The 27913-nt window shown below is 40.4% G+C and overlaps 2 protein-coding genes across 4 annotated transcripts in view; both read right to left on the bottom strand.

The window, feature by feature from the left end:
• The window catches only part of trabd2b (TraB domain containing 2B), a 54504-nt gene extending 50254 nt beyond the window's left edge, over window positions 1–4250 (bottom strand). Inside the window, exons 1-2 of the mRNA XM_067514043.1 lie at window positions 3750–4250; window positions 881–1450 (exon numbers count right to left, since the gene is read on the bottom strand). Of these exons, the coding sequence (XP_067370144.1) occupies window positions 881–1450; window positions 3750–3863 (684 nt within the window). The 5' untranslated portion in view covers window positions 3864–4250. The remainder of the gene's footprint in view (window positions 1–880; window positions 1451–3749) is intronic.
• Window positions 4251–19365: 15115 nt separating this feature from the next.
• Window positions 19366–27733, bottom strand: lpxn (leupaxin). Of its 3 annotated transcripts, none has more exons than XM_067512480.1 (9): window positions 27581–27733; window positions 26757–26842; window positions 26552–26613; window positions 25543–25639; window positions 24941–25195; window positions 24615–24788; window positions 22351–22432; window positions 22105–22256; window positions 19366–20592 (listed from the first exon to the last, which is right to left on the bottom strand). In XM_067512480.1, the coding sequence occupies exons 1-9, from the start codon at window positions 27591–27593 to the stop codon at window positions 20326–20328; spliced, it is 1188 nt and encodes a 395-aa protein (XP_067368581.1). In that variant the 5' UTR covers window positions 27594–27733; the 3' UTR covers window positions 19366–20325. The 3 variants fall into 3 exon arrangements, with proteins under 3 accessions (XP_067368581.1, XP_067368582.1, XP_067368583.1); XM_067512481.1 differs by having other exon boundaries at window positions 22105–22253; XM_067512482.1 differs by lacking the exon at window positions 26552–26613.
• Window positions 27734–27913: the final 180 nt, after the last annotated feature.

Raw genomic sequence — 27913 nt, 5'->3', positions numbered from 1 at the left:
ACAGCGTAGTTAGGAGGTGCTGATGAAAGAGGAGAGGCTGGGAGCCCACTGCCTCTCAAATTAGACACGCAACCCTCCAACCTGAGCTGTCACGTTGAGGCTTAGGCCCTCACAGATTCCGTTGCACAGCACCACCAATGTGCTCGTGAGTAGACTTGTATGTGCCTTCATGTGTGGTGTGCCGTGCATACTAAGCACATGTTTTTGGTTACGAATTTTTACCTCCTTTATATCGATCAAAAGTTGCATTAGAACAGAACATCTTCCACTTGATGTTAGAGCTCGTCACAGATTTTTCTGAGACCTCCCACAGTTTAATTAATTGTCTCCAGTTACCAAATTGGGTGACTTCATTTTCACCAGACATATTTTCCCATAATTTCTTTGATATCACACAAAAAATTTAAACTTTTTCCTAATTTGGGCTTAGGTTTTCTGTTCATCTTACAGTCTCTGATTACAGCGCAGGCCCAGCAGGACCACATAGAACCAGACAGACAGTCTGCATAATGAAAGAGAGAGCTCTCCTCTCTTCTCACCTTCGCTAATCTGTTCTGCGTGGACTGCACATTTTTCAGCCTGACATCCTCTCTGCAGATTCCTCTGATGTTTGTCTAGTGAGGTGGAGGGACATACGTAACCACAAATCTCTCTCCATCAGACAGGTTTTAATCTTTTTTTCCCTTTTATATAGTTTTATATTCTCCTACGTTTTTGCTTTCGTTCAATAAAGGTATAAAGTGCATTAGGACCTTAGGACCTAATCATGTCCCATCTAGGGCCTGGCTTCTCGTGCAATTGCTCCTGCTATTCCAGTTATGTACACACAAGGAATGAAAAGGAAAAAGTAAAACTGAACCGTGTTCACTCCTTCTCTTACCTGGGAGAAGTTGAGCCCATTCAGGGGATGACATTGTTCCTCCACCCGCTCCACTGCCCCTGTTGTTTTCCCCACCCTTTCAGCCTCTTGGGCTAAGAACAGATCCAGCACCGGCGTCCCTCTGGACCTGACATCCCACTCTGTCAGTGAGTTGACCATCAGCATCACCCACACAGGCCTCTTTCTCTCCCAGTTCCCTGCAATGGCGTTGAACAAATAATCGGCATACAGGCCGCGGCCTCGCTGATCAGCGGTCATCCAGTAAGGCATCATATGTTTGACATAGTCTAAATGGCGTTTGAGGCGCCTGTAGAGGTCTCGAGGTAGCAGCGTTTGCAGGTTCTCCCCATGGGGCAGCAGCTGGCAGCTGGTCAGCTTGGAAATGGTCAGAGGGTTAGTCAGGTCCAACTCAAAGAAAACATTGGGGCTGTTGTGGAACGCCTGCTTGGAACTGTTGGGAATAAAGTCCCAGACTCGTGTGTAGGGAACGTGGATGGTACCAAATAAGTAAGAAGGAGGATAAGGATGTGCACGCTTTATTTTCCAGAGGAAGGAGTTCATGTCACTTTGCTGTGGAAGGAGAAAATAAAATAAACAAATTTGAAAACAAAAGTAAGCAAAAAAAAAAATACCAACACCACCATATTACAGCAATTCAAATAGCCTTGAAACTAAAGCCAACACAATTTTCCTGTATTGTAGTTTACTGGCTCATAGGCTCAGGTCAACAAGTTAAAGATTGAAATACCATTTTGAGATGACGACAGGGGAAGTATGTGCAGTTATGCCTTGCTGCTGTGGTGCAAGCAAAGAGTTTATAGAGGGGCCTTCTGGGCTATAAACAGACCCCCGTGTATTGTTGAGGTGCATACCTCTGTTGCCAAAGCCTCTTTCGGCCTGGGAAGCATTTTGAAAGCTGCAGTGCAAATATACTACACTGGAGCTCATAAAAGGCAAAAGCTGAAAGAAACCTGCTCTCCGTTGTGACCCCACTGTGATACTTTTGTTTGTGAAATGTTTTACACCAGGCAGAGGGATGTAGTGCTGACAGTCACGGCACTGTTTTGCCCTCAGTGGTTTCATAATACAGGACATAATTGTGTATTGATTTCACCTTTAAACAAATTAATGCTTTGATGCAAATTAAATAATGACAACAATTCTAAATGAGCATAAGGCCATTTTACATTTTAAATGTGTTTTTTGTTAAGAGCTCAAGGAATGTGCTGTGCATGTGCTCTGGCTTTGATGTTGGCATTATTCAAATATGAAAAAAAATTGCTTTTATAAACAATATCAAACTTCTGGCTTTGGAGACACAGTGTAATCAGACATTTGAGGAATGAAACCCATTACTGCAAAGTAAAGTTATTCTTAGGAAATGTTTACTTCAAAAGTTTAATCAAGATTTCCTTCAACTGTGATTCAGTCATACTGCATGCTGCCAACGCTGTTTTAGTCATATAAAACTTTGCAAATAGCTGCCAAAGAGAGTGAAGTGGTAATGGGATGGTATGTTATCATATTTAACTGCATTTGTCCTATTGTAGTTTTTGGCATTGCGTACTTGTTGGGAAAAATGTAAAGTCCTTACTGATGTACTGAGATGTTTAACTTAAATAGCATTATTGCCATTCGTTCCAAATGAACACGTATGTTTGTCTGCATCCTGAAGTGAGAGTCGGGATCCTCTCTACCGAAGCTGCCTGAATCTTTCAGGAGAGGCTTGACGCGCGGGGCTCCTTTTTTATTGCGCCAGTTACTGTTAAGAGAAAACAGAGCTCACTGAAGCGATGGAGCACGAAGCTCTCAGTGATCTGTGACAACAGATCCATGATCCGAATATGAGACATAAGGCACCAGTGACACAAAGCGTATGATCCTCTAAAAGACTTCTTAATTTAATCCTTAATAGCATGCACACTTACAGAACAGTCAAGTGGTAATCCTTTCCTCTGGTTGAGCTCATATATCTTATTTTGCTGTGATGTTTCTTTTCCAGAAAGGAAGCGCGTTGGGTGTGTTGTCTGCAGGCACTATTTGTTATTTTTTCTTGACGTGTATCCACAGTGGGAAGCAGACACATACACACACATATACATTATAATGAAGCTGGAAGATAACTGGCTGCTCTGCACCTCCACGCGATCAAGCCACATCCACAATTTTACCAATAACTGTGCCCGATTAGTGTATGAATAGCCCGATCACTAATGAAAGGTCCGTGGAACTTTTCCAAATGAAGTCAAGTCCCCCGTGGGTGTTCCCCACTCGCGTTAGTCACATAAATAGCTGTAAAGTTGCTGGGCAGTAATTTCTGTTGGCAGCATCTTAAACTTCTAGGACGCAGCTATAGACGGTGTCAAAAACTACCTGCAAGTCCACAGGTTTTATTGGTATTGCGTTTAATCATTGATCTTCAATTAACGCGTGCGTAAGAGCCTAAGAGAGAAGATAAGTTAGGACATTATTACTACTGCTGTTGTAATATTTTTATTTTATCACAGACCATTATTTGGTTATGTGATTCAAATCTTGTAACCCACATTCTATCTTGCAAATCTTTAATCCAATCTATTAATCGTGTATTCATCTCACGGCAGATATTTAAAAGGTTTAAAAGGTCGTAACCTTTGATTGCTGAGGCACGACCCCAATGAGAAAGTATGAGATGTTTGTGCCCCAGCGTCGAAAAAGGATTTCCCTTCAATGCCAACGTTTGTCCAACTAGTCTCCGACTTTACCAAAGTGAGAAAACTGCTAGGGATCGTTTTGACAAGTGTCACCATCATCTTCTGAATAAAATCTTAAATGTTGAGAGGAAAACGGGGGGTATAAAAGTTGTAAAAGTTTCCCCAAATCTACTCACCGACTTGGGTGCGTCGCACTGTCTCGGTCCGTCCGGTCGCTCTGCGCCCCAGGGTGCCACAGTATGCAGGAGAGCGCTCAGGAGGACCCAGCTGAGTCCCGGCAGACAGATCATGGTGTCGAGGTGACAGGACACTTGTCCGCTCCCAGAAGACCTTTGTTTCTCTCTTTCTCTAGCTCTCTTTTAAATACTCTCCTCACTGCCCTTTCCTCGTTTCCTTTGAAATAAAAAGCGTTACCTCTGGCCTCTGGGATCACATGTTCCGCTCGGCTGCACGACCATTCCGCCCCTGCGCCATTCCGCTCTCCACTCGAGAGTTTGGCTCTGCAGAAACTGTTTTCTGTCTCTTTGCAACTCCCCTACAGTCTTGGGGCAGGAGCTAAAAAAACTATTTGGAAAGTTGCGCTCCGTAAGTTTAGAGCGTCTCGACTGGGAAAGTAGAGGGAGGTGGGACGACGTGAGTGCCCCTGCTCGTCCACCCCCCCAGTACATGGGCTATAACACACACACTCACCGCACACCCCCCTGCTTGATGTGAGAGGAGGGAGCGCAGGTTCAGAGAGCAGCGACAAGTCCGCGACGGAGGAGCAGATGGTGAACAGTCAAGTTGTGTGTAGTGTGAGCTCGCTTCTTTCAGCCTGCTGGTTTAAGGCTGCTAACATGTTCAAAAGTGAGCTTAGGGTTGCCTTCTATTTTCGTTCTTCCCTGAAATCATATATATATCATATGAATTAATGTATCCTGAGAAGTCTTTCTTGTATGAATTTATGTGCTTTAGTTTATGCTCTAGTACTGTCAATTACTTTTGCAACATGTGCTGAGACTTCCCAGCACTGGACCTTCCTTCAAGGTCCACCTTTTGGACCTTTTGACTGTATTAGAGAGTCCTTCTCTGCAGATGGAAATCTGAAGTGTTATTTTCTTGTACAACTCAGCTCAGTGGGTTTAAACAAACAGCATAAATTGATCAATGTAGCTCTTTGTTATAAGGCAGAATGAGGAGGGCAGGTGACACACATAGTGTTGGCAGCTCAGTGTTTTTTTTCTTTGCTTTTCAACAGAGTCATTTCAAAGAAATAAATTACCAATAATTCAAATATTGTCATGTGTTTCCTCTTCAGCAGTATTTCATTCATCTCTGTCTGTCTCTGTTTGACAACCCTGCAGCAATACTTTTTTATGAGGGTCGTGTTGCCACAGAAAGCGCCGGACCTCATATGCAAGATTAATGGCCACAAATAAACCAGTGCTGGTAAAGCAACTGTGAGAAGTGTTTTATTTATTTTCAGACCACTGCTCTTCTTAAGATGTATTAGTCACATTGTGGAGCAGGCAGATCTGAAATAATTGCTCATGATGAGAGAAAGTGGCCCCTCTCCCTGCAGGCCACAATGTCAACGCTCTGCTACTCTGCTATGACCTCAGTGATTGTCCCAGAGGCAGACAGTGTGACAGAATCAAGTAGTGGGAAATTTATCATAGGGACCCCTCAAACAAGTGGGACCCAAACCCTCCCTGCAGGCCATTGGCAGACAGACTACGTACAAGCAGCTCTTTGTCCTGGGACATGTTCTCCCCTCCTCTCCACTCCTCTTCTCACCACTTCTTTCTCACTTCTGTTACTGGGCAGCTCTGTTAGCGGCCAACTGTCCCCGTACACTCATTGCATTTTCCATTCAGATGAGGCAGATTGGGCACTTGTGCTGAGCCACTTTGATCAGCTTGTCTTTTAACACAGTTTCACGTTGTAAAACTCTGGCACTTCTGCTCTTTGACCTTTGACTCTGATTGTTATTACTGTATGCCATGCATCAAATTTAAGAATGTGACAGGCTGAAAAGTCAATATTTCTCTGTTTTATACATCAATGCAGTGGACTTGAATGCAGCCTCAGATGTCTTTAGTTGCATGAAGCCACCATATAAGTGAGTAACACAACAGAACCATGTCGAGCTCATCTAATCTTATTTATCTCTGCTACTGTGTTTCTCCCCTTTGTGGCTCCTGCTCTAAGACAGGTGAAGGATTTCACTTAGCGGTTTCATCTGCTGTAATAGGGCCACCTGTGGACTCGTGGTACCTGCTTTAACCACACCTTGCTAAGAGCTTCTCTTTGAAGGAGGTTTTCACATTCTTGGCTGGTTAAAAGAGGGCTTATGAGCGGCCGGCTGCAGGAGACTTCTGGAGGGGGGCCAGTGCTTACAGCATGGCGCATATATAGCCGGGGGACCAGAGAAGTTAATGTTCTGTTAGCAGACGGCAGATATGCTCACTTGCTGAAGGCACATCTGGGAAGGCGTTAGAAAGAATGGTCACAGGAGAATAGAGAGGGGGTGGGTGCTGAGCAGAAGAGGTATTTATTCAATGTTAAAACATATCTGGATCTGAACCCTGTCAATATCAATGGCTTCCAACACTTTGCTTTTTAAATGCGTTTTTTAAAAATGTGTTTATATAACACAGTTTGTACCTTGTGCAGACATAGTCACTAAGCACACACAGAGCGAGAGAGTAGGAAAATACATTGAAAAGACCTTGTTAATTTCTGTGGCAGTGCAGCTCTAAGGATCCTGTGTCTTGCTTGTCCTTGTGGCTTATTGCCTGCTTGTCTGTCTGATGCTGTGCAGAAGTGCTGCCACAAAACCCCAACATTAACTCACAGACGGAGGCCTCTGTATCATTACTTGTCTTTTGGTATGTAATGATACAGGTACTGTTTCTATTACGACTACAACTGCTACTACGACACATTTAAGGGGAACGTTCTGTACATCCACTGTGCAGACAAACTGTGACTGGGAATATGTGCATTTGTTTATTATGTATAGAGGGACCTCTACTGGTGTAATGAAGAATTAAGCTTATGCACATACTGGTCAAAGGTATAAGGACAGAGAGAGAGAGAGAGAGAGAGAGAGAGAGAGATGGTTGATTCAGGAGCAGAAGGATAGTGCTTCAAAGAAAAATGGGAATGTGATGGATATGAAGGAGTGGCTCATACACTCAACTTTAGAGACTTGTTGCAAAGACCACAGTGAACACTCTCTCTGTCTCTGTCTGTTGTCTCTGCTCCCAGCTGGACTAAGCACACACACACACACACACACACACACACACTATCTCCAGTCGTCTTTTGCACAGGCCCCAATATCCTCTGGCAAGCTTTGAAGATGTGGAATAATATTGACTGAGTCTCTGGTGAAATGTTTTTATGGTTTTCCTTTCCGGACATCCTGGGAAAAAGGGGGCAATAGGAAAGGATGGGAAGTGGTAGAGAAAGCGGAGAAAAATGTTAGGGGTAAAAATATGTCAGAAGAAGAATGTCAGAGGAATTAAGCCCTGTCACAAAAAACCTAAGTCAGTTTAATTGACCAAACTTGTTTTGTTTGTGTTTCTGATTTTCACAACAATCTGTTTTGTCACAACAAGTGTGTGTTAAGTTGTTTTCCTCACGGTCAAGTGGTTTTTCTAGTCACTTCCCATACAGCATGTCAGCACATGCAGTGGATGTAGAGGATAAGTCTATCTTTATCATCATAAATGAGCAGAAGCAAGAGGTGGGAAGAAGATAAGGAGGAAAGATAAAGAAACAGGCGGGTTGTGTTTCTGGAAGCAATGTTTCAAATGTTTTCCTTCTGGCATTTTTTGGGGGTGAAGTAGGGAAAGTGGAATCTGAATCTGATATATTAATATTTACAGCTAGTGAGAAAAGTATTTCAGTTTAGCAAGATTAGAGATACTTTATCACGTTAGAATGAGACAAAAAAGGAAACTATATATTTAAATTAGCTCCAAAGCAGCAGCTGCAAGACTTTTATTTTTAATAAATCAAGCGACAATTGGTCTTATTTTTGCCACATTAGAATTTTCTCTATAACCTATTATATCACTTATCAACAAAACATTTGTGTACAGCATGGACTTCACCATAACTACATGTGAAATAACAGTATGCATTTTACATTTAAATTATTACAAGTCAAAAGCATATTACCCTAATGTTGAGCTTTGCTTCAAAAGAAACAGTTGAAAATAAAAGAAAGTGACAAACTTTGGAAGAAAAGAGTCCTTCAGTTCTTCAGTCAGAGTTCTGTAAACCTGGAGATTCAATGCCATGACAACTGCTCTATGAACATACAGTCCATCATTTTCTCACATCAAAGGCTTTGCTGCCACAGTTACCCCATGATGCATTACTCTTTCTTCCACTAATTACTCCCACCTTTAGTTATTGTATTATGCATATGGAGAACCCTCCGTGTAGTCTTCGATCTCATTCTGCCCCATTTACCCCTGACATGGAGGAGTGAAAAGGCCCCCCTGCTGTTAAGCAGATCTATCTTTGGGTGTTTTAAAGGTAAAAGAATAAGATATGGAGGAATAAGGATTTTCACCCTCTTTTCATTTCAACAACAGATGTGGTGCTGCTACAAATCTAAGCACTGGACAATAGATGTATTCAAATCATATTATTGGGAAAAATATTATGGAAATATATGTTAGACTGTATAATACTGTTGTTGTTCCTTGTGACTGTCTTGTTTGTGGTTAATCCAACCAGGGTTCTGGCAGGCTGCCAATGCCAAATATGGCCTTTTGCCGTACTGGGGAACACAGTATAAACAGCACGGGTTACAATAAAATTAAATCAAAGCTACTGGTGTGCACTGCAGTGCAGGAACCACACACCAAAAATCACAATTTGGTGTTGACCTTCTCCGGATGATGATTATCTGCTCTAATGAGGTTCTATGAAGATTACCTTATTGTCCAAGGGGATTTTATGCCACATGTGTAGCGTCCACGTTTGCCTCTGTAAAAAGATATCATGCTTAAGATTCAACGGAGATGAAGGGGCAACGTTTTAACCACTGCCTGGCCACATTGTTTTCAGACACTCTTCTCTTCTTGCTTCTGTAATTTGAGTTTGTAAGAGAATGCAAAGCCCGGCCATGCATTAGAGTCAGCACAGCTTCTGTTGCCTTAGGTGTAGATTATTGGATGGCAGTGAAACTCTAACCACATCTATTGTGCATTTAGGGTTTGATCTGTGTATGTCTAGTACATTTTGTGTCTGTCTGTGGTGGTATTGTATCGTGACTGCTTTGGCCTATTGTAGATGTCACTGTTCCTAGATTATGTCAGTGGCTGTTTGTAAAGACATGTGGCTTGAACATGTGTTTAGAAGCATAAAAGCAATTGAAATGCGTGACTTGTATATTGGCTTACTTTCGGTGGACTCCAGTAAAGGCCTGTGGTTAAAGCTCACAGAAATAGGCACAGGAGGGCAAGTATCTTAATTCACATGCCCTGTGGAAAAAAAAGCATAAGATGCCTTCAAAGATAAAAGCCTTGGTCTCTGTGATTAATAAACTGGACTTCAGCAATGAGGTCAGAAACAGTATAAGGCCGTGGGAGAGACGGATTGAAAAATGTGAAAACTCCCTTTTTTTCCAGTATGAATGTAATGTTGCTTTAGTAACACAATATGACATTTTATGCTTCCTCTCCATCATCCTCTCTTTTCTGAGCCTCTGTGTCCCCCAAAACCTCCCACCCCCCACACCTCTGTTGGTTTTTGGCTCTGTATATTTTCAACAGCAATGCACAGCTCTGCAACTCTTGGCTGGTCTTCTCCCACAAACCAAAAGTCTTAAATTCATGTGTCAGTCTGGATATATTCATCTAAATATGAGAGGAGGGAGAGACACAAAGCAGGGAGAAGCAGAAAATTAAAAAGAAGCACAAATGGAAAAGGTGCTGATAGAAAGCAATTGACATGAAGACTTGCAGGAATGTCAGAGAGGGAGATGATTAGGTCTGAATGATGACTATATTGATACAATGGAGACATAATTTATTGCTTTAAAGGGCATTTTTTCAAGTGTATACTATTAATGGTTTTCAAGGAGGGCAACGGAGTAGGAGACAGGAGCGTTCAAGATCTATATCCATAATAACAACCTAGCTATGGATTCTGATAAACACAGAGACACAGACACAGTGATGCCAGCACACACACATGCACACATATGTGTATACACATTCCAGATTGCTCTCTGGTCATCATCCCTATAGCTACTCTTCACTCGCACATAAAGCTGTTCCTGTGCTTGACAGGGAGCAGAGGAGCTGTCAACAGGCCCCCAGCCTGTCAAGAAGCAGGCTGTGCTATGTACACACACACACACACACACACACACACACACACAAAGACAGACACACACAGATATAAACATAGATCACGCAAAGTTGAAACATGCACACACAGATGAAACATGTCAAAGAAGCATGGCTTGCATGACAAAATGCATACAAACACACGTGCCTAGAAGATCATGATACACGCATTAAACAGTGTGGCTTTTATGACTGAACAGTAACACACACACACACACAAAGAGCAAAAATACATTAACCAGCATGAGTCTTATTACTGAATACACAAACAGACACATACACAGAGACATATACACAAACACTTCACTGAGGAAAGGTCCAAAGAGGTAATTTTCTGCTTCTTCAGCTGATCCTGAACATGTGTCAAGGTTTATACTGTAATCTGCTGTAAGAGAAAAGAAAATACACCAACCCCACCTCTCCTTTCATTTCTACATATAGTTATGTTTGTGCTTGCAGCTTTTTTGAGCTGACAAAGTGTGTGCGCGTTTGTTTTTGTGTTCATATGTGTGTGTGTGTTTTTGTGTAACACCATCAAAAACCACTTTTACTATCTTGCCACAGTATTGACTACTACTACTACTGTATCAGGCAGCTAATAGTTATACCTTGTCTTAGATTACTGCTGTTTGCATTATAATGTTATATATACCCTCTGCATGTTGTGGGTGAGAGGAGAATGTTGTCCAAACTCCTCTCAATCCTGGACAATCCCTTACACCCACTCCACTGTGTGCTGGCTGCACAGAGGAGCATTTTCGTAAAAAGGAGGGGGACTAAATGGTCACAATGGACAAATAGTATTGATTTTATTTGATTTATTATTTAAATTTAATTCAAGTTTACTCCCCTAGCTGGATTTTTTTTTCTTATTTATTGATCAGTAGTTTTTACTTGTACTTGTTTATTTTCTTGGTTTGGTTGAAGTTATTTGTTTTATTTTCTACTTTTCATGTGGAGAGCAGCTGTAACAAAGCAACACAATTTCCCTATGAGATCCATAAAGTTGAATCTCGAATTTTGAAATGTTCCACTAGTATCAATGTGCTTTGGTTTAGAAAAAAACAACTGCACATATTATAGCTCAGTTCCTTTTGGATTGAGGGCAACACATCAGTAATCTTGGTGACAGCTTCCAGTCCCCACCTAGATCCGAGGGAAGATGAATTACAGCCAGAATGTGACTGAGTTCTGATCTTAGGTCCAGGTAGAGGGAAAACTAAAAGTCTAACCTTAATGCTTCATGATGGAAGAAAATAATGTGGTGGGAGTAAGAAAAAAACTTTAACTTAATGTTACTCACTAAACATTAGAGTTAGAACTGAACCTTTCTACATTTGTTTTAGATTTGAGTTTAGGCAGTACAGTATATTTCCACTTAAAACAGGAACAACTTGCCACAACATCATTCTTTAAAAATCTGAAAATCAGAAAATCAAAATTCAGGTCTCATTTAGGTCAAGACTAGAGTATGTCATGTAATTGCTTTGTTTTCAACAAGATTACAGGCTAGTGGCTCATAGATGTCTATTAAGGCACAGTGGCGCTAAGCGATACTGTCAGCCAACCAACATGCTCATGATGTTGATATGACGACGTTGATCAGTATTAGTGATTTTTTTACAACATTCCTATTATCTGTTCAATATGAATGTTTGGCATCCTTGGCGCAATAAAAAAAAAATCAGCCACTTCTACATGGATGTATGGGCCGATTCCAGTTGTTTGATCAGTCTTGGGTTAAATCAATTTCCTTTATTAGGGTAGCAGTATGTCCGCTTTGTGTTAATATTTTTTTGTTGTAATAAGTGATTGAGCTGCTATCAGTAAATACTATGACTTTTTCTACAATAGAATGGTCCTATATTGGCAAAAGATAAGAGACATCATCTGTGGGAATATATCCATGAAAACAGATTGGGTTGTTGAAGCCCTTTTACTGTGTTCAGTCTTTTACTTACGGACAAACACTGGTAATATATATCACAGACATGAGTTCACCGGTGACCCTGCTGACCACATTGGCTACGCAGGGTTTATGAGAGCAGCCATCATCTTCCTGCAGAGGGTTAAAACATACATTGCACTCCAGGGAGTTCAGACCTTTGCAGCCGACTCAGCGAGACAGTCGCTTGATTTATGAGTCGGAGCTGAGCCCAGCGCAGTCTGCTTGGTCGAGGCATGATTGAAAGTCACATCCGAACCAATGCACCGGGCACTCACTCACCACACTGCATATGCCCAGAGATGACTGTGTTGTGTTTTGATATCAGAGGGACTCAAATGAAGCTGACAGAGTAGCATTTACAAAGTAACTTGAGCACACAGGATACAGAGTCCACTGTTCTTGTGAAGTGGTGTTTGGACTTTGTCCCTGTTAAGTCTGTTTTTCTCTCTACTCCCTCTACTTGCTGACATTTTATCTTTGCCTCCCCTCAGCCAAACACCATCCTATATTCTCGCATTCATATCCAAGAACTCTATACTTTGCATTTAGAAGTGTAGGCTGCACAATCAAAAGAGACTTATTTTTCATTAAAGTTATTTTTTATAGATTTGTTGTCATCAATTTTGATTTCATGTCAAACTGCCAACAATATGTAGATTTGCTTAGCTGTCATTGTTGGATATCCCATACACAGAACACAATGAAGCAATATGTGTTAATACTCACCCACATCTCCTGGTCATTGTGTTTGACTATTGTGGGGTTGCAGGTCATAACTGGAGTCATAGTGTCTCAGGAGAAGGCAAATGGGACATGGCGTGTTGCGGTTTTGCAGACAGAAAAGAGAGATAACAATAGTTTGGTCATGCAGGCTTCAGCAAACCACTTATGCTTTAAACAAACCAAACCAGAACAAAATATTTTGCAACAGCAGTGAACAGAATGAGCCTCATGTTTAGTCAGCAGCTACAAGCTCATGACAGATAATGCAACTAAAGTAAAATGACACTTGCAATGGCAGTATTGCAAGAATCAGTTTCAATACTTTGTCTGATTTCTCTCATTAAAGCAACAATTACTCACAATTTCCTGAATAACAGCCTAATCAGACATGAGTGTGTGGTAACTAATACTGTAACTTACAGGGTGTTTATACAGAGTAAATTAATATAGATTAACAGCAATAAGAAAACCATTCATATGGGAAAATATAATCACCACCATTAATCACTCTACAGTCTAAAATTGTATTAGTTTGACATTTGTTTTTGTGTCAGCGCTGTAAAAGTACAAGTGGCGTAATGAAGGTAATTAAGCATACATTTGACAGCCCGTTGGCCTACTAATACTACCATCAACTATTAGAACTTTTTCCCCCATTCTTCTCATGGGGTTCATTACACCATTGCTACTGCTTCTCACTCTCTGTTTGTGTTTGATTGTTGAGTTGAATGTACAGCACATCTTTACTCTTGTCTCTTCTGTTGGCGTCCAGATTCTGTATGTGTTGTAACATCAAACATTGACACATAAAAGCCTCTCCGTGGTGCTGGAAATAGTGTCTCTCCTGAAATGTGTTTCTCATTTCATGCTATTATCATATCACTGGTCATGTCCACATGCGACTTTTGTTTTGAGGACCGTGGATTCAGAAAGTAAATGAGCCACAAACTCAGTAATTTGAGCTTTAATCCCACCATAAGCCCTGACGGAGACTCAACTGTTTAGTGGAAACATTTCTGGACCCAGACATCATTTGAAGAAAGTAAAGAAGATGTTGATAAAAATGACTGAAAAATCCTAGAGTTCCTGTTTGTCTTGGCTTTGTTGGTTGCTGTGTAGCTACAGTATGGTGTGTGTGTGTGTGTGTGTGTGTGTGTGTGTCAGTTATGTGTGTGTGTGTGTGTGTTTGTGTGTGTGTGTGTGTGTGTGTGTGTGTATGTGTGTGTGTGTCAGTTATGTGTGTGTGTGTCAGTTATGTGTGTGTGTGTGTGTCTGTGTCTGTGTTTGTGTGTGTGTGTGTGTGTTTGTGTGTGTGTGTGTGTGTGTGTGTGTCTGTGTCTGTGTCTCTGTATGTGTGTGTGTGTTTGTGTGAGTTTGTGTGTGTGCATGTGTGTGTTAAAGAGAGAGCGAGAGAGAGAAACAGATGGAGAGGTTTTCTGGTGTCATAAAAAAGGAAAATTTTATAGTTTGATGATAAAATTCATACGGTTTCTGTCAATGTTCAGATGATTGTAGATACAGTAAACAACTTGGGCCAACTGATGCATCTTCTTGTGGTGTCAAATACAATTCGGTGATCTGCAGTTAGTACAGATATAGGTTTAGCCACAACAGTAAATAAATAAGAAAATTATACTTTTATGTTAGATTTTATTTAGTAATGATAGAAAAATCCAAACATTGTTTACCGAAACTACCACTAAAAAGAATTTAAATTTAAATATCTTTAACATACTGAGCATTTCATAAATTAGAGGCTGAACTGCTTTAGTTTACAATTAATCAATGTTTCGGACTGCTGGACTAAAATAATAAAAAAAACGCATTTTTGATCAAATTCATTTAATTCAGTCCATTGACAGTTTTGATTTTGGAGAATGTTGTGTTTTTTTAGATTGCAGTTTACCCTCAAAGAGAACTTTCTATAAAAATCGCCACTGCTTTTTCAGTTGAATGGGAATGACTGAAGATGCAGGATTATAAAAATGAAAAAATAATCTTTGTGCTGAAAGCAACATGACGGTTTTGAATTACTGCACACTAAATCATTTTTATGCTAAGAAGTAACTCCAGCTCCATCACCACATAACTGTGGACCATCCGTGGGCTCAGACAAGGGCTCATCACCACAGCTTAATATGTTTAGTGGGAACAGGGTGTCATAGAAAGGACTAGGGAATCTGATCAGAAAAATGTCTCCCTCGATCCAAAGGTTTGCAGGGAGCTGCTAATGTGTCCTTCAGTAGGGGAAACCTGAATCCTCTCAGTCCAATTTAAATGGATGTTCTGTCAAACACACCAGGGCTGGGGTGCTGGAAAATGGACAACTGCTAATGAAATTACTGTAAAAACCAATTGGAGTTGCCAGGTGACATTTGTGTGTGCGTGAGTGTGTTTTGCTATGAAACCCATTTGAATGCAATTAGGCATCTGCATGTGTGTGTGTCTGTGTGTGTTACTGTACTTGACTAAGTTTCCCAGTGTTTTCCTTTAGGAGATTTAACTCCAGGCTTCCCCTGCAGTGACTGTGATTTATCAACCCGCCAGCCCTGATCTGCTCCGTGCAGGGCCTCAACAAACCTCCACAAGCTTGTCTAAACCCAGGAGGCCATTCAGCTCACAGGCAACAGGGCTGTAATGCGGTTAACCATCACTCTTTAAAACAAATCTTATAATGATCCATGCTGTGGCTGCAACAGAGGCAGTGAATAGGGATTACAGCCACATCCCCGACTGGCCTCATCCCAGTCCCAAAGGCACTCTGCTTAGTGTTTGAACCTTGGTCCAAGCTTAAGACTTGCCCCCTAAGAGCTGCTGCCTTTTAACCAGGGACTTGATTTTAACCATCTACTGTACAAAAAAAATGCAGGGTAACAAAGGAGTTCCAAATCTGAACAATGGTAGTCTCCACTCCAGTGTCAAATTCCCATCCGCAACCTAATTGTAACCCTTGGGAAAACCGGACCTGAACCTCAGCTTTATGAAAGTATTATCCTGTGATCTCTCTTGGGCGAATCATTACAGCCTTGACCACCATTTAAAACATGTTCTAACAATTACAACAAGCATTTAATCTTCTCAAAGAGCGTCATCGATTGGAAGAAATTGCAGACATTACAGCTCTGGCACACTGTACCACACACCCACAGATGGACACAATGAAGAGGCGTAATGAAACCATCTATCTTCTTGACACTAAAGGCTAGCATACAGAAGGAGCTCCCTGTCTTTTAAGTCTTCCTGAAGTTTAGTCTGTGCTGCTATTAGGACCCAGATAAACTGCATCCTGCTCTCTTTCTCCTTGTTTTTCAATATTGAGCACGGAGGTCCAACTGAGAGACTTGGCACAAGATGTAAGGAAGATGAGACAAAGACATGCGGCAGAGGAATAGAAGATTAAGTGTTTTGATGTTGCCTTGAGAACCTCCCATTGCGTCCCCCTTGGGAGCTGACTCCATTTAACCCATAAAACTGGAGACCTTTAGTTCACTTGGTTAAGGATCAGTGAGCACACAAGAAGGCAGTGATGCCTGCACAGATATGCTTTGTGTCAACCAAACCCAAGACGAGCACAGTTTTTTACTGGCTGGGCATTTATGTGTATATGTGTGTGTACACAGAGAGGAAATAGAGAGAAAGACCAAACTCATAAATAGAATTTTATGTGTATGCATGTGTTTTCCATCTGTGTGTGATGATGTTGACCAAACCCATAGATAGTATATGTGTTTTGAATTGATGTGCATGTGTGTGTGTGTGTGTGTGTGTGTGTGTGTGTTTGTATGTGTGGGAAAGCTGATGCTATTTGTATTCATGCGTTTTTGTGTTTGCGTGTGTATGCGCCTGTGCATGAGTAGACCAAACCCAAGATAGCATGAATAAAAAATCCATAAATAGTATTTACAAGTTTGTTGGATTTGTGTATGCATGTGAGCATCTGCACGTTCATATGCCTGCTGAGGTGCAAGAGAGTGTGAGATAGCATGGAGCACTAAGTGTTCAGCCAAGGACAACAAAGTTTCTTTTTGGACAGAGGAGCTAGTCATGAATCAGGTGTGATACCTGCCCTCAGCATCAGCAGAGCGCCAAAACAAACACACCCAGAAGTGGAGCAGAGCTCCAGCTCAACTTCTCTCTGCGTGGAAGTAATTACTGAGGTGTTGAAGTTGTCACTTTTGCTTTGCTTTAAAAAAACACATTCCTTTGAACTCTCACACAGAAACATTCCTATTTTATACAAGCGCTGCCCTTTAACAGGCTTACCAGCTCATCTTTATGGAGCACTTGAAATTTGCATGAGCATATTTGACCAGTAACGATGGACACACCAATTCTTCCCAGTTCAGATGACCTTCTTAACACAATGTTTTGATTTTCTGGTTGTTCAAGTTGCAAATGAACCAGCCTCAGCCAACTGACTGCTGTTTAGCTTCAAGATGGAAGTGTAGTGACATTTTCTAACAGTAATATCGTGATTAAATGTTCAGCAAACAAATCTTAATTGATAATTTTCCACATATATACGAGACTACACTGGAGAACAAAGAGCTGTTAAACTGAACCATTATAACAAGCTTACAGAAGACCTGTGTATTATCCTCAAATAATCACAACACAAAAAAATTAAGCTTTATGGAAATGATCAGTGATCATCACATTATTATTCTGTAATCATGAGCAACTTGGAAAAACTGTTTATGTCAGCTTCCTTTGGCTGTTGAAAAAGAAAACATTAAACAAAATCAGAAAAAGAGACAAGAACCCAGCAAAGCATTGTGGGTAACATTCTCAGAATAACAGTTAAAATAGGTTTTCAAATAATTTTCTCTCCAGTTTGGCCCTTTGTCCAGAGCAAGTGGTGTTTTTCTCCCATTAAAGCAGAACTTTTCCAAAACAGGCTCTGGTGTGTATAAATCTGAGAACACCCGCTTGGTGTGAAATGTTTGTGGCGAAGATGGAAAACGCACTTGTGTAAATCCAGCAGTAATGCAGTGTTTGGCTCTTAAAGGCAGTCAGCATTTGTTTACCTGACCAGTGTGTTCTCTGGTCAGTGTTCTCTTCTTGTTCTGTGTTTCAACTTTGCCTAGTAATGATATTACAGTAATCTGATCCACCTCTGTTTTATTGGACCTAGTAGAGCAGTGATTTCACATTGTCAGGCCTGATTTGCAACTGGAGTTACCTCCAGCTGGCGTTTCCAATGTGAATATGTGTCTGTGTGCTCACAAGGAAATGTACTGAATAATGAGTCAATCTGCACATGAGACCTGTGTGACAGTTATGAGTTCTATGCTGACACAAACTCCTGGGTCTACAGGTTATGGCAGGGCCAGTCGGGTGTGACCCACAGTGGGCCTGTAGGATTCTGAAAAGGCCGCCCGACGGTCTCCATCAGGGGTGGCCTAGCAGACACAACCACTTTACAGAAGAGGAGGTAAGTGTTGGGTTTCAGTGTCAGGCAGCGGTAACTCTTGCAACTACACTCTACAACTCCTGCCCTCCTCACCTTGCGTCCCTTAGCACCACTATCCATTATGTCCCTATATACTCCTCATTGCCTTTCCCATCAAGCCACCCAGTGCTCTCCCAGATCATTCATACTCTGTTTCACTGCAGTAAATGTCACCTGAGTTACACTCTCTCTGCCTTCCACAGACGGTCCTTTATTCACCACCCTTTTAAAAAGATGCCCGCTCACATTTCATGTTTTCTCATTTTTAGTATGTGCCAGAGAACCATTTTGCTCTCTATTCACTCAGCCATACATAACACTCATATTTTTTTCAGTGACTGCCAGGATGTCTTTCCCTGTGTCGTAGCTTTGGTGTTGTGTGTAACTCAGAAGACGCACTGGATAGTCAGAGTGAGTGCTCAGATGTGTACCTGAGGTTTTTCACAAATCTAAATTTAAGCCAACCGCTAGTTTACATCTGTTTGAATCCATTTGTGAGAAAGTGCATTAAACAAGCACTCCCACTTATGAAACTTTTTTGGCCACTGGGTCCATTAAATAGCATGCAGTTTTAACAGTGAATGATGCAGAGAGAAAAATGTTAATATTAGAATGCCCTCTTTGGTATGTGACACATAAAATTTTACAGATCCACGCATATGTTGTTCTATGAATAGTTGCTGGTGGAAAATTCCCTTCCTCTTGTGTCTTGTAAACCAAAATGCAAATCTTTCGTGTGTGTTTGAACATATAACATTTAACATTACAGTATGTTTTTGAGTTTAGTAGGAATCTGGGCACAAGTCCCTCAGATCGTTAAACACTTACAATCTTGGATCTTGACTGAACGCAGTACATTCACACTTCTTCCGTGATGCAAGGTCCATAATCTGTGGAGACCATGAGAGGCCTAGTCTGACTGTGATGACAGCATGATTAATGCCCACCTCCGTTTCCACTCACACACTAACTTTACACACCTAGTTTAAGTGGCTTGAAGAAAAGCTGCCAACAAAAAAATGATACAGTTTGATAAGATACTATTTACAGCACCAGGTGGCAGACATTTGGAATACTTTTGAATGATAAATGAATCAATTATCAATTGACACCTTAATTGTGCTTAATGATGTGTTCAAAGACATGCCAACATCAGCAGTTTAAAAACCTGGATGCCAAAATAATATAAAATATCTCGCTTAATGCAAAGTCATAAAATACAAGTAAAAAGACAACATACATGACAGGAAGTAAGGGAAATGTATGAAGTGCGTGCGTATCTCTGCTTGAGTCGAGCTGAGGAACGTGTTGCATTTAGTCCGGCTTGAAAATTAATTTTATTAGGCTTTTTTTCAGGCAATATGATAAAAATCTTACATTTACTTTTTTAATTATGTCCTGACTGAGACATAGGTATCTCACCTTAAAATATTATCCAAAATATTAGTGGTAGTGAACAAAATTTTTTCAGGCAACAACAAATAGACCTAGACATGTATGCCAAAACTAAATTTACTCTAAAACACTTTGTGGTTGATTCATCCCTCAAAAGTCAAAGTGAGTTGCTGAAGAGATGCAATGATGCCAAGGAGCTCCTTCTAAAAACCACCTCTGTTCATCTCTCTACCTTCATTAATTTTCGATCGGGGACTATAAAGGAGCCTGTGTGAAGAATGAAACGGCTGTCTGAATCAAGGGCATGCCAGGGGCCAAATGGTCAGTCAGAGTAAGAGGAAACTCAGGCTGGCACACCAGTTCCATGCCAGGCATTGCCAATACAAGCTATCAGGCCACAGAGACAAGCCTCTTGACAAACTCCTCTGTTCTGCCAGAGATTATCTCCGCATGGCCAAGACTTATGGCAAACTGAGGATAACTTAATGAAAACCATAGATTAATACAGCACCTCTTTGTGTTTCTTTCTCCATTTAGAAATTGTATGAGATCTTGATGTATGAAATGCTTTAAATTTTAGAACAAATGTGAGTGACACCTTTTACCATCCAAAGTTCACATATATAAATACATTTGATATCAGAAAAAAAGTATTTTGCTGCACTATTAGTGACTAGTCTTAGTCATGACATCCATCACATTAGTTTCTAAACTCACTTTAGAAAATTTCAGATACCTCAGTTACCATGAAGTTCTAGAAAACTAAGCTCTGTGCTCTAATTATTTTAACATATCATACTATATCGCACTAATCATAACCTCGATACTTACAGTGCTGCAGTCAGTGAATGTTTTTTGTTGTATTTGACTTGCATGTCTCACAAAAAGAGTTTGTTAAAGCAAGCTGAGCAGTAGGGCTTCCCATTCTGCTCCTTGAAGATGCCTTGGCTGAGCTGGCGCAGACAGAAGGCACACACAAAGTGCTCCGGGTGAAACTTGCGATCAAGAGCAGAGATGCAGCGGCCAGTAATGGGTTCACCGCAGCCTCCACAAAGAGTCCCCTGCCGGGAGTGGAAGTGCAGTGAGCAGAGGGGTCGGCCATCCAGCTCCATGAAACAGCCATCAGTGAAGGGCTTCAGACAGTCCTGGATAAAAGTGGAGGATGGGTAAAGTAATGAAAGTAGCGCAGAAAACACTGGTAAAGATGGTTAAATAACTGCAGGATTTGATTGATTGATTGATTGATTGATTGATTGATTGATTGATTGATTGATTGATTGATTGATTGATTGGTTGATTGATTGATTGATTGATTTTGAGTCTCATGCTAGCACTACATCATAAGTTTCAAATCTTGAAGACTCATAATCAAGGATTCATATTCAAGGAATTTGGAAACCAATGGCTACCTGGTTTCTCTAACCCTCTAATATAATGTATAGCTATATATTCTAGTTACAATGCTGTAGACCTTCAAATGGACCTTTAATCATTTGTGAAAAATAGCCTTAACTGTTGGAACATAAATTAAATGGCTCTGTACAAACGTGATCTTACAAATGGCCCTTAAGATGATTACATGTTTTTCTCTTGGCAGACATTTTGACTTGACAAAACAGTAAAAGCACAGATGTAACTTTTAACGTTAGTGATGAATCTGTTCTTTTCATATATAGCACTAAGCCATGACAGGGAGCCAACATGCACAACACCACAAGCAGAATGGAAAAATCTATTAATTACATTAGTAACACCTGTGTTTAACAAGTCAAGATATCGACTGTGAGAAAGTCATGTTTTATTCAGAGTATAACAGTGTATTCAGTGTAAAACTATATATATATTATAAATTAAGAGTTGAAAGTCTGTCCCATAATAATAATCAGAGGCAGCAGCAGAAGTCGATTTTGAATAATAATACTATTGTTTGCAGAAACAGGCAACAGTACAGAACAGATAGATCATAGGTTTAATTGTCATTTATTTACAGGACAGGGCTGATTAAAATGCTACGCCACTTTGGAGAGTCCACTCAGGAGTTAAATCTAGGGTAAAGAGGACCAGGTAAAACCCTGACCTGGCTAATGATGACTGTTCCATATAAAACAATGTTTAGATTCAGTTTTAATAGTGAGACAAATAACTGCAGTAATGACTACATTTACCAGTTGGATGTACTCCATGTTTTTGATGCTGCTGTTAAATGTAATTTTTAGCGGTAGGTATTTCATGTTTGGTTTTATGGGCACTGTATTTCAGGCAACTACAATAACTTTTTTTGGATCATAAAATATGAAAGTGGAAGGTGCCAATTTAATGTCAGAACATCTTTACCGAAAGCATTTTATGTTTTACGGTTGTTCATAGCCGGTTTAAGCAATAGAATCAGTAGAACTGATTCATTTTTGACCAGTTGCTACATTTTGCACAGAAGTATGTTTGAAGAGAATGTGAAATATATCCACACTGAGGAATAAGATTTCCTTGATTTATTTGCATCATTTCAACCGCATCCTATTCATCAGGCATAAGGTTTTCATCAGCCTTGTGGTCAAAATGTTGCAAATAAAGCAAATGTGTGGGTATCTTTCTCATTTATTCCCAGGCTTGTACACAAGCCAGAGCTGTATGTGTGTGGTCTGAGGTAAGAGGCTCACTGCACAGACGAAGCACTCTGGATGCCAGGTGCCATTGGCTGCAGTCAGGTAGTTCTCCCTCACAGACTCCCCACAGCCTGAGCACTTGGGAGCAAAGAGGTTGTAGAAGTCCTTGCAACAATATGGCTTCCCATCTTTCTCTAGGAAACCTGCTACAGGCAAAAGTGATAATACATTAATTCCATGGCAACTACTGGCTGAAGCTGTGTTTTTCAGTCAAGAGAAAGAAATACATAAGCCTCCCACCATCAGGTCCAAACAGGCCTCCACAGTGTGTACAGAAGAAGTGCTCAGGGTGCCAGGTCTGGTCCAGGGCTGTCAGGATCTTCTGTTAAAACAGCCAGATGTGAATGTTTACCTAGATAATGTTATGCTTTTGCTTTCTTTGAGGATTATAAACGTTTGTCTCATCTCAGATGTTAGGAAACACCTAAATGTGGACTGTGAACTAAATAAAGTGAATCATAGGAAGTTGAGTCTCCACCACTCTATTAATATACATTTTGTGATTTATGTATTAAGATGGCATGCATCATCAAACACCCTAAGCACCTTTCACTCTAATCATGGACTGTTTACCTGACTTCCATCTGGCAGAACCTACAGGAGCCTTTGTTGAACACAAGCAGGCTCAGGATGAGCTTTAAGCTGAACTTTAAGCCACCGTACAAATTCACTACTGGGACTCTGAAGACCGTACGTGTTGTACAGCTTTTAAACGTGTATGTTCTGAAGAATTCACTCCACTCCCATTACCACTATACAAATGGCCAAATGTACAATGCAGACCTCTAGTGCTCAATGCAGATATACACCCCCAAGACATTTTAGAGCTTCCACCATCTTTAACATTGGGAATACCGCTCCTTTTTCATGCCACACATATCTGTGTGAATTATGACCAAATAATTGCACTTTGATCTCTTTAGACCACATCATCTTGTTCCAAACTCATTTGGTTTGTTCACATGCTCCTTAGTACTCCAAAGCATGATGCTTTATGTCAGGAAGTAAGCAATGGCTTCCTGTCTGCTTTTCTTCCAAACAATCCAGAATTGTGCCGACTATGCTTGATAGTGGGGATGTAGACTTTTATTCCAGTCGTCTCAGCTCCCTGGCTGTAAGTCTCTCTACAGTTTTATGAATATTTACCAATTTCATTTTGATATATCCTAAAAGCCCTTTTTCTCAGTTCCATTGGCTTTGCTTTTGAAACTGCTTGAGACTACAAATTTAAATGTAACACACCTGGTGCCACTCTTCAAGTATTAAGTGTTAACAGTCTTTGTTTTTTAAGTTAATTACCTGGAGGCTTTATCAAGGGGAATACAAACTTTTGCACTGATATGATTTTTATTATTTTACCATATATTTCTTTTTATACACTTCTTGACCATTTTTGTTACTTCTGATGAGGAACATTTGTACTAGCTGAATGTGCATTAAGTACTGTGTCATGGTCTTCTGCTTCACTTCAAGTTTCATTGACTTTTATTTTGTAGTCCCTCTATTCCACTTCCTGTTCTACAGTTATTTTCAGTCACTTCACTATACTTCACAGTACTGATTGTTTTCACCTGTGCCTATTTAAACTCAGCTCTTCCCTCAGCTCTCTGCCAGATTGTCTTCCTGTGCTATGGCCAGTGAACTTTCCAGCCTGCAAGTCTACTTTTGGATTTTCTGATACCTGATGCTGTACGCCTTGATCAGTCTGACCTACCTGACAATTACCTGTTTTCCCTGAAAGCTCCTGTTTGCCTTTTGATTCTCCTGAAAACCCCTGTACCTCCTTGGAACCATAAGTCCCCAGTTGTCTGTTTATTGAGCTTTTGGATGTGGAATTGGATTTGGATATTGGATGTCTGGATTATATTGAACTGAATTAACTGAATTAACTTAATTGGACCTGGATAGATATTGTGGACTTGTATGTTTTTGGACCTTTTGGATTATGGATTTTTGTTTTGGCTCTGTCGTCACCTTCTTCCTACCAAGTAGGGATCACTGTGCCACTCAACTCTGCTTTTAAGCTTCCTCTCTCATCAGCCAATCCCTTTCTACTGGCCCTGTCCCTCTCCTTCAGTCCTCACCACCATCTTGCCCTCATTTTGCCTGGTTCCTGGCCTTTACTACCACTATCCAGAGTTACCAATAGGCAGTCCAGAACTGGCACATTCCTGGCCTGTCTCCTCATCTCCATTCCTCCCTTTCAATGCCTGACACATAATCCTGTCAATCTGCTGACTATTATCACCAGTAATCACATTTGTATCCTGGATTGCTGTCCCCCTCACCTACTCAACCCCTTACAATCCTTTTTTAAAATTTTCTTTCAAAACGCACAAGTGTTCTGTCTCTTACTGGGTCCGTCTTCTTCACTATAACCTCACATATTGTTGATTGGGGGGAAAAAAACATTCTTTTATCTTACTTTTTGCCACTTCAGCATGAGAGGCTGTAACAATAATATAACAATTTTAATATATAATTGTAAAATAACCCATTCTCACCTGCAAAATGGGACCCTTACAATAGGCACAGCGTGGAGAGAAGAGCTGATGGTAGTCTTTGTCACAGTACGGTCGCCCATCTCTCTCAAAGAAGCCTGTAGTGCTCAGCTCCATCTTACACACTACACAGACAAAGTGTTCAGGGTGCCACACTTCACCCAGTGCCGTGACCATCTAAGAACAAGAACAGTTTATTTTTATATGTTGATTAATTTATTTTTGGCTGCCATAATTGGCCATAAGTTATCTTAAAAATACCTGGATCTTTTATTGTGCATATTTTTTGCAATTACAATAAATCAATCTCAATGCATCGTTTCACTTACCTTTCCCACAACGCATTTATTGCAGGAAGCACAGTGGCCTTTGCTTACAGTGCGGACACCAATTTTCTCCAAGTCAGTGCTCAGTCCTCCTAGTAGGTCATCTATAGTATCTGTTTTTTGGATTGTGGTTGACGTCTTCCCACCTGAGCTTGCTGTGCTGCTGCCGTCTTTGTCCTCTTGTCGTCCACCTTTTGGTTTCTTTTCCACAGACTGCTTTTCTTTAATTAGTGGTGGGTTTGTTGAAGAAACTGAATCCTAAGTGGTAAATATTAGTTGGTTTTAAAAATAACATTCAAATGTATTAATTTGAATGTTATTTTTAAAGGTCAGTGTTTAACAGTACTCCAATGCTGATATTCTATTGTTTAAGGTTTTGCTGTCAGGACATTAATACAATGCCGCCCTCTGTTGTTCAACATAGTACATTTCACTCGAGTTTGTAAAGGTTCTTTACTGCACGTGCATGCTCCATTCAGTTGTAAGTGCCATTGTCATCAACGTCTCATGAGAATATCACGTTTTCTCATTTGCATCCAGAATCAGTGTTTAAATGAAGGTTTCAATTATTTTGGCATGTACAGACTTGCAGATACTGTATTTACCTCTTGTCCAAGACCCATTAGATCTGCCAAGATGGACTCCAGCTCCTTAGTGGGTGAGTCAGAGCTCAGAGAAGCTGCCACAGGCGCAGGCAGGTCACTAAAACCCAGAGTGGCAAATAATATATATCAGCATATATTATTAACACTGACTATGAGTACTTTCGTCTACTGTATTTATTCATATTGATGTGATGATGCATCCTGCCAAAATAAATCGTCTCTGCCCATAATCTTGGTCTATTGTATAAAGTGACTTTATGCACTTAAACACACACAGAGAAACGGTATCAAAAACAATAACAGTAGTAATACAACTTTGCACAGGCACGTCTCTAGCTTCAATTTAGAGTTCTACTCTTGGGTGCTGTAAAACGTAATTAGATAGTAGACAGTCAAAGTAATATCTAATCTCAATTACTGCAATGCCCTGTTAGCAACATGCAGTGGGCCTCATTTTTAATCAGCCAAAAAGGACTCATGTCGCACCACTCTTCAGATCTTTTCACTGAAGAACTTTGCAATCATATCAGGTTCAAAGCTCTGCCTATTGCCTACACAGGGGTCAACTCAACAGGTCTTGCTTACCCCAACTCCCTTATTCATGTCTACAATCCTTCCTGTTTACTGCGCATTGCAGACAAATGACATCTGGTGGTCCCAGCACCACATAAAAGATACCAAGCACAACTCTTCAGTTCAAAGATCCCACAGTGTTGAAATGACTAACCAAACTTTGCACACACAGCAGCCTGAGTCCTAATATTCATAAAACTGCTGAAAAGTGAACTCTTCTGCAACTTCTATGCACTTAGATCTTAAAAAAAGAAAAAAAAAACTTCCCATCTGTTCTTTCTTGCACTTACATCTCATAAAACCAAAACATTTCTCATATCACTTTGATGTTTGTACCTCACTTGTAAGTCACTTAGGATAAAGGTGTCTCAAAATTAATAAAAGTAAAGGATAATGTGAAACAGAGGTCAATGAGGGCCCCCAGCTTGTGCTTTACCTGTAGATACTGGAGCAGATTATGTCATTTTCTTTAAGTCCAGCATAAACTGCACCTGGCACCTGTGTACATATAACCACCGAGTTTTTGTCACTGAGTTAAACAATTGTGTGGGAGAGATTATCAGCTGGTTGGTTGAAAACTTTGACAACTGAAATCGGTATTAATCTACAGTACTGTGGTACAATGTAATTTTTGTTTTCACCTCTTCATCAGCTGCATTATTGCTCTTTTTCTCACTGACAGTCTCTGAACCAGTTAAGTTCAGGCATAGGTCCTCCAACAGCAAATCTGTGACAGGGTAAAAACAATAAATCATAAGACTAAAAATATGAACATTATACTCTCATAGGTATGCATGAACGTACAGTAGAGTATTCACCCAGACTTCTGGGTGTTTACTGCTAAGCCAGGCAATGTGTCTTTTCAGCAAAGTGTAATATTTCCTGTGCACTGACAGTGAGAGCACCTTGATGTTACGATAAAAGTTGGAGGTTGCTTCATGTAAGTTAACTTCCTCAGGAAATGTTGGTTTGACATAGTGCAGAAGTGAAACTGCAAGATTCAGATGACAAATGTCACCCCAAATTGATTATCCTCCACAAAATTTAAACGACGGATTTAGGGAAATAGGAAGATTAGAATGAAAACAATGTTATATCCCCAACATGCCTGCTAATAATTTCTTCAGTTATTTTACTGCATAGTAAAAATAAATAGTTGCATTTGTTGCTTGGCAGAGGTTATGGGTCTAGAAAATGTGGCCTGGTCTTCTATAATGCTTTGAGCAAAACAAAAGAGCAATTAATGACTTTTTAAATCACAACAATCTGCCTCAACAGGCACCATAAATGGGCTACTGTAGTTAGTGTGTACTTTGTGTCATTACACATAAAGAACTGTGATCTTGTTCCAAAATCAGTTCCTTATTTTACCTCTATCAGTTTTACATTTTAGCACACTAGGTAAAGAATGACAGTCTCTGTCCACTAATCAGTTTATATAAAACGCAATAGAAAGTTATCTTACCGAGCTCATCCATGTTGGTTCCTCGTTTTAGTATAAAGCATATGAGAGTGTGAATTTCATGCTGCTGGCTGGTTACTAAGATAACCACCCTGATTTCTCATCTAAACACAACCGTCACTTCCTCTGACAAAAGTCACTTTGCATTGGTTTCCAAAGAAATGCTGAAGACATGTGCACTTAAATATGATTATTTAAATAGATGTTGCAGTTTCCTGGAGAAGTGTAAACAGTTTATAAACTGCACACAGTAGGTGAGATACCAACTGTGATAACAATTATGTTTTGTGCTGAGTTGTTAAATGTGTTATTTGGTACCATTCAAACAAACTGATA

This window comes from Channa argus, chromosome 8, assembly GCF_033026475.1.
Source record: "Channa argus isolate prfri chromosome 8, Channa argus male v1.0, whole genome shotgun sequence".
NCBI classification, from domain to species: Eukaryota; Metazoa; Chordata; class Actinopteri; order Anabantiformes; family Channidae; genus Channa; species Channa argus.
Note: the sequence above shows the minus strand (reverse complement) of the source record. Positions and strands in the feature narration are given on the sequence as shown.

Excerpts from the sequence above, each read along its gene's own strand:
- lpxn (XM_067512480.1), bottom strand. Across the intron at positions 24,789-24,940 it reads ATAAATGCGTTGTGGGAAAG|ATGGTCACGGCACTGGGTGA; the intron begins GTAAGTGAAACG and ends TCTTGTTCTTAG. Across the intron at positions 20,593-22,104 it reads CAGAGTGCTTCGTCTGTGCA|GACTGTCTGAAGCCCTTCAC; the intron begins GTGAGCCTCTTA and ends ACTTTTATCCAG.